At 37.8% G+C, this 7,558-nt stretch overlaps 1 protein-coding gene across 1 annotated transcript in view; it reads left to right on the top strand.

The window, feature by feature from the left end:
- The window catches only part of LOC104521961 (potassium voltage-gated channel subfamily KQT member 3), a 27,696-nt gene extending 21,402 nt beyond the window's left edge, over positions 1–6,294 (top strand). The window contains exons 9-11 of the mRNA XM_010164111.1: positions 2,080–2,267; positions 3,303–3,405; positions 6,159–6,294. Of these exons, the coding sequence (XP_010162413.1) occupies positions 2,080–2,267; positions 3,303–3,405; positions 6,159–6,294 (427 nt within the window). The remainder of the gene's footprint in view (positions 1–2,079; positions 2,268–3,302; positions 3,406–6,158) is intronic.
- The last annotated feature ends 1,264 nt before the right edge of the window (positions 6,295–7,558 follow it).

Below are 7,558 nucleotides of genomic sequence, written 5' to 3'. Positions count from 1 at the left end.
CTACACATTCTGTGATGTCTAATTTGCCACAGATGTCAACAAGTGACATCTCATATTTTTCTACAAAGAGGGAAGTAATCCTTGATTTTTGCTTTATATATTTGTCTGCTCTTTGTCTTTTCCCCATGCCATGAATTCCTCGGGAAATTACATTAGGGCTAAGTCTGAGTAATATTAATACCATTCACTTAAACTGTTCTAATTCTTCACTCAAACTCAAGCTTTTGTCTTCTCCCATCATTGACTTCAGTCCTGGCAATGCTGATATAGCAGGACTAGCTGTGTGTCTCCATAGTCACACAAGTGAGTCACTAAGTCCTTCTTAGCTACCACTTCCATACTTGTGATAGGGAAGACCGCATTTCATTACCTTCTGGGTCAAAGATATATTAATCAGAAACAGATAGTAGAGATGAGGAACCCAGTAATTCATACATAAATACATACAAAAAACCCTGCAACAGTTGTGATGCTCAATGCTCAGATCACGTAGGAATGTTGTATGCTGTAAACTGCAGTATTACAACTAGAGTCAGCACTATTATGAAAGCTCCAAAGTCATCATATATGTCTTTAAATCCATCTCACCTTTACCATTTTAAGAGGAATGTCATACGAACTTCCACAGATCCTTTTTTTCAAAGAGGTGCACCAATGACACCAGAGGTGCTAGAACACAAAAATAATTCATCTGATCAAGATAACTCCTTAAATAGAGAATAACTAGTTCTGTGAATGAGACCCTTCACTTGCAAGATCTGCACACAAATCTCCATCTTTTTCCACTATGTCCTTGGATGGTGGACTCTTCCTATGCTTGCCTTTCCAGCCAGCAAGTTTAGTGGCTTCAGCTGAGCATACTGCACAGATACTTCTCTGCATACTTATGAAGTCTCTTTCTTCTGGTCATCACCACTGTTCATCCTTCAGCTCTGTTCCCATCTGTGGTTCTCAGAAACCTGGTAGCTGCAGTGGCTTCTTCTCTTCCCTGACCCAACCTGCCTGCCCTTCTCTCCTGCACCTAAGTGCCTCTTGACCATGAGTGCACAATTCTCCTCTCCCCAGAGCTGTCCCACACTGCAACATCCAGGAATGGGTTTAAAAGCAAACTTTATTCCCATGGCTTAGCCCCACATTTTGTTTTTTAACAAATATGCAATTGACAAATATTTAAGCAGCAAAGTGACCAAACAGATCAAATAATGATACCATCTTTCACCTATTAAGTGTTCAGAGCATATTTAAATTGAGATACTCACTAGCAAATTCCTTTTGTGTTGCTCTCTTCAGTTATGTCAGTATTTGCCTTTAAGACCGTTACAGCCATCAGGCTGTCAGAAGAGTTACTGATGCTGCTAAGATGGCAAGTAGATGCAGCTCTATGTTGTCACTGAAGGAAAAATGTCTTTGCTCAGTAAATCTGTAAGATGACAGTGCAAGGAATCATCAGAGGAAGAAAATATGTCACTTCACAGCAATTTGTACAGGTCACCTCAATTTCTAGTGTAGAGAGAGATGACTGAAAGTGAATGATGGAGAGAACTGGGTAGCATGCCCTACCACGTACCTAGCAATTGCTTGACAATACCTTTACAGTGTTTTACTGATAATTTACTTGATTCACAGCATATCTGACTTTCTTTTAGTCCTGGCTATGCACATGGGTTATTTAATAGCCTGCCACAGACCCAATAGTTACAGAAAGCACTCAACAGGAAAGGTCAGGCATCCTTATCATTAGAAAATATAATTGCATAAGCAGTGGTGTTTCTCTTCTTAATGATAAATCTAGTGCTTCAGACGTGCTACTGGAGCTGAAGCACTGTGATACATTACATAGAGAGGACAGCAAGACCCTCTGGTAACATTTTCAACATTGATACAAAAAATGCTCATAAAAAGCAGTTAATTATCTGTGGAGCTTAGCTGTTGCTTACAAAGACATTGATGTATTATGGTAGCCCCAGCAGTGTCCTTGTGTACAAAACATTTATTTAGCCCATTATTGACTTAAAGCATCATGAACACAAGTTAAAAGTGTACAAAGAAGGAAAATGATTACTTTTGCTTATTTTGTAGCCAAAAGCTGGGTCTCTTGGATCGGGTTCGTGGTACCAATACTAAAGGAAAGCTATTTACCCCTCTGAATGTAGATGCCATTGAAGAAAGTCCTTCAAAAGAGACTAAGAATGTTGTCTTGAATAATAAGGAGCGTTTTCGCACTGCATTCCGAATGAAAGCATACGCTTTTTGGCAAAGCTCAGAAGGTAGCCCATCTGTGTTGATTTCTTTCTATCCATCCCCTATTCCCCCCATTTTACTTTGTTCCTCTGCATCTTCTGTTGAAAGTTTGTGACTTTCTGGGCCAAGCATGGCAGTTGTCTGGTTTTACATGGAACATTTGGGGAAGCTCCAGCAAATGAATGCTGGAGTCCAGGCAACACAGTGCTTGAAATAAAACAATGACCCTCCAAAAAAACATCAATCAATATAGGATATCGCCAGTGGTGTAATCAGCCTGTTTGACCTGGAACAGGAAGGCACACTGAACAGTGATGTTATGCTAAGGGAGTTCCCTCCTAGACTACATCCAACCCCTCACTAGCCTTTGTCCAGGCATCTCAAATATTTCCTAACTGCAATCTCTTAAAATCTTGTTTTAAAGAGCCAACAGCTGCTTCCTTCCCACTCTCTCTAAGACGGCTGCCCCTCAGCAGATTTTCATTGGGTGTCCATGCAGCATCTTAGGGCATTTTTCCTCTCAGCTTCCCTGGGCACACATTTTCTTCTTAATTGTGTGTAAATGGTCTTTAAATAACAGATTCTCCTTAATTGTGCCAACTGGCATCGTTGCATGCCAGAAAGGCTACCATGGATGTAGTCTGAGTGTCCACACTGGGAACTTGATTAACCTTTTCCACAAAGCTACACGAACTCCAAGTAGTACAAGTGGGAGGAGAACTTGGCCTGTAGCTTCTACAGCTGTTCTAGCCTTATGTAAAATAATTTTGGCAAACATTTATCATTGCAAAAGCTCCTAAAAGTGGGAACTTCTAAATCCATTTGAAAGGAAGGAAAGTCCCCAAGTTTCAGAAGGGCTGGAATCTGAGATCCAATCCCCAAACAATGCATCTTACAGCTGTCCCAGCAGAATTAAGAAATCCCTTTCAAGAACCAACCAGAGAAAGAGGAACCTGCAAGAGATGTTCCTTTACTAAATTATGCCTACTTTATGTAGTGCTTTAGTTAGCCAGAACTCCTTCTAAACATGTTCACACAGCTTTTTTTGACCTGCTTTGCAGATGCAGGAACTGGGGAACCTATGGCAGAAGAGAGAGGCGACAGTAGCGACTTCCTTATGGAAGATATGATCCCCACATTCAAGACAGCCATCCGAGCTGTCAGGTAAAGGTCTCTAATGCTCCTCAATGTTTTGATTTGACTTTGAATCGTTATGCCTCAAGAAGTCACAATACTATGTTGCTACATGTGCATTCATTATTGCTGTTATTACTTTTTAAAAACGTGATAGATCAAATAATTGTAATTATATTGAAAAGAACAAGACAGACCCTATTTAAAGTCTTCTTTGAAAATACAGAGAAAGGAAAATGTTCTTCAGTAACATTGACCGTGCCATTTTTGTGAGATACTCTATATATTTATTACAAAATTACATTCTATATAATTCCTCATTATAATATGCTATAAATATAGTATCTTGCTCAATTTAGTGACTGTAGTATTTATGTAAAACTGGAATTTTCACTTAACAATAAGCTCTGAGCTGACTCAACTCTTTTTTATTCACAATTTTATGTGTGCAATGTATTTTTCAGCTGTCATTTTTTAATAGATTATGAGGTCTCCTTCTCAGCACTCTTCAGCTTGTGATATGTCATCTATATTTTCATATCACAAGAGATATTCTCTAGGGTTAGAAAACTCCTAGTAAGGCTTGATAGCGTATTTAGCACATAGAATTAATTCACTGATGCTCTGTTGCTCCTCCACTCATTATTTTTACTCTCTTCCCTTGAAAAATGCCCCCATAGGAAAATACTGTCCTTTCATTGCAGTTGCTTTTTATTCCAGAAGGTGTTAAGTTTTGGGCCAGGGAGTTACTGGCAAATCTGGAGTGTCCCAAAATTATCTTCTTAGAAAACCTTCAAGGAAGATATAAGTATACAAATGTATACTTATATGCATATAACCTTAATATATATTCTCCTGGTTCTTTTCCAGTTGAGTGCAAGAGAACCAGTCATTAAAAAATTCCAAGTTTTCTCAAGCCTGCTGAAAGCCATGTCCCACAGGCTTTGCTCATGTTACCCAGGACTGCTTCCCTCCCTCTGGAAGTTTCTTCATTCCTACTTCCTCCACAGTTTTCCTTTCTTTACTTGATACCTGCTTGCTTTCAAGCACAGACTATACAGCTGTCCTGTTTTCCAGCCCCACCTCCATGAAACATGCTATTATTACTTTTGCAAAACTTCCTTTCCCACATCCTGTGCAAATCTAATTGATTAATGCAATTTCCCTTTAAATTTGATCATGACCCAGGGGGGGTTTTGTTTCTTTTGTTCTGTCTTTTTCTTGTACAGTTTACCCAGCCCCTGAATGCTAATGGCAAGTAGTTCTTTCAGACAAAACTCTTAATGGGTTTTCAGGGTCATGATCAAGGAGATTTTAAATTGAAATAGCTAACAGTGTGATTCCAATTTTTTAAATTTTTTTTACTATAGTTTTGCTGTTATCATATATAGTTTGGTTATAATAGGAATAGGTATAATTTTGAAATCTTTAAAGATTTATAAGCAACAGAGTGAAAGAGTTGAAAACCCTCAAAAAGTCATAATAGAATTCTCTTTGCTAAATGAAAGTTTATACAGATTATAAAAAGCTTAAAAAACCCCACTAACCTTGAATAAAAACTGGGTTAGAATCTTAACAGATGACAGTAATTCCCCAATTCAGAGCAATAAGAGCATAGAGGCTCTACTTAGAAAGCAAACACTTGGATCCCAAGCCTGAGACAGATTAAAGAAATAAAGTGTTTTTCATTCTTTACATATGTTTCTTGTCTATTTACTTAATGTACCAAGATATAACAGTGGAAATTAATGTATAAACAGAAAAGAATGAAAAAAATAATGCCAAACTGTTTTCTTGTGCTCTGGCTGGCACTGTTCCTTATGATAACAATTATGTTCATAGAATAACAGAATGGTTTGGGTTGGAAGGGCCCTTAAAGATCATCTAGTTCCAACCCCCCCTGCCATCAGCAGGGACACCTTCCACTAGACCAGGTTGCTCAAAGCCTCATCCAACCTGGCCTTAAACACTTCCAGGGAGGGGGCATCCACAGCTTCTCTGGGCAACCTGTTCCAGTGTCTCACCACCCTCACAGGAAAGAATTTCTTCCTAATATCTAATCTAAACCTACCCTCTTCCAGTTTAAACACAACATTAATATGTTATGTTATTATTTACTAGGCAATTGTATTATAAATTACTAGGACAACATTGTTGTTGTTGTTATTATTAATAATAATAATTATTATTATTATTAAATAACATACAATAATGTTATACTGCTGTTTTTTTCAAGGACACTTCAGACAGTTCTAACACTTTTTCTTTTCTCCACAAGTTGAACTGCTGCTCACTTCTTAGCTTCCACATTTCTATCTAATTAACATTTCCCATTTGAAACTTTCCCAGGTGCAAAATGAAAACCAAGCTGAAAATGATTCAGCATTATAGATACAGTAAATTAGCTTTATAATAGGCTGAAGCATAAAAGAAGCAGCTTCAGCTTCACAGCTTCAAAATCTCCTGTGACTTGTGTTGTTCAAAATCAAATTCCACATATAATCTGGTAGCTTTGAAACATTTCTAGTTATTATGATAGTGCTGAAAAAAGCATTTTATGTGTATACTTCGTTTTAGCCTATTAATTATGAAATACCAGCTCTTATGTCTTTGCACATGTGGTATGATATTAGAGATTATATGCTTATGTTTTATTGCCTTGTTTTGAAATAACATGCTCAATTTCCAGACATCCAGAGTATTTATCAATTATTCAGTAAAAGTGCAAATAATCATTATGGAATTTATATAATAACTTGGTAATTTTTCTCTTTATCATTTAGAATACTACAGTTTCGTCTGTATAAAAAAAAATTCAAGGAGACTTTGAGGCCTTATGATGTAAAGGATGTGATAGAGCAATATTCAGCAGGGCATCTTGATATGCTTTCCAGAATAAAATACCTTCAGACAAGGTAAGAATCCTCTGGTAAATAGGGAAAATACATAGCTGTGCTAGCAAAATAAAACCATAGCTGGCTTATTTCTGTTCAAGGCTACCCAAAAGCTATGTCTTTTCATAGCATGGCTAGTCAATAAGAAAGCTTTTTCCCCAAAGAATAAAGCAAGTGAGGAGAGAGCAGGGGTAACTGCAGCAGAAGAGACCACTGGCTCATATTTAGAACAAGGAATCGGAGTAAAAAATCCCGTGAATCTTCTTGACCATTGCCTTATTTGTTTAGGGTCACGTTTTTCCCCTTCTCCCCTTTTATACAAATGATAAATAAAAGCAATAATTGCTCTACATGAGCTTTTCTTTGTGCTGGATTTTCTGCTGACCTGTGCCTGGTGAAACATCTCATACAACTTCAAAAATACATCAGCACAGAAGAGAAGGTTTTATGTCCCCTTCACTCGCGTGTAAATTGAGTGATATGAAAAAAAAAAAAAAAAAAAAAAAAGGAATTTCAGGCCTTTGTGACTGTTCAGGTGCAATCTACTCCCACAGTCATTTCCTCATAGAAGTGGTTCATCCTGATGTGCTTTTGTGACATATCTGCAAAAATTTGTGATGCTTGCATCCTGAACTATGGGCACAGGTCAGAGCTTGAGCTAGAAAACTTGTCTGGGTTTGGGTGCATGTGTGTATATATGCATGTAGCTGTATTAGTTCAGTCTCAGCACAGCGCTGTCCACATTCCCTGATCCCCTCCAGTCACTCTGAACAGCAAAATGCCAAGCAGACGTAACCTTAATTTCTCTCAAGAATGGGATGAGCAAGTTAAACTCTTGCTGCACGTTTGAACCTTATGAAGGCTTACCTTGACTTTGTAAAGTTGCTCTGGTTGAACTTTGTACTTTCTTATTTCAAAGTGCTTTTCCATCTACTGGGCTATCTCATTTTCAAGTACATAACATGTCTAGTTCCTACCTCTTTATTACTGCTCTAGAAAAGCTGCTCTCTCTAATTATATAACACAAAAGACCATTGTTACTCTATGAAATGAGCTCTGCATCACATGAGCTTAGATTTCAATGCAGTAATATCTTTTTGAAATCAGAATGTTGGGGAGGGCTCATGATGTTAGAAATTTGCACCTATCTATGGTGGAGTCTACAGACTTTATACTGAAGATCATTCCTTTACCTCAGACTGAGGTGTTGTGTGATTTTTAACAGCAGAGCACCTATCAGATATTTGCTTGAGTCTTAGCAGCAGAAAAGGTGTCTGACACAATTAGGC

This window comes from Antrostomus carolinensis, unplaced genomic scaffold (genome assembly GCF_000700745.2).
Source record: "Antrostomus carolinensis isolate BGI_N321 unplaced genomic scaffold, ASM70074v2 scaffold22933, whole genome shotgun sequence".
In the NCBI taxonomy this organism is placed as follows: domain Eukaryota; kingdom Metazoa; phylum Chordata; class Aves; order Caprimulgiformes; family Caprimulgidae; genus Antrostomus; species Antrostomus carolinensis.
Note: the sequence above shows the minus strand (reverse complement) of the source record. Positions and strands in the feature narration are given on the sequence as shown.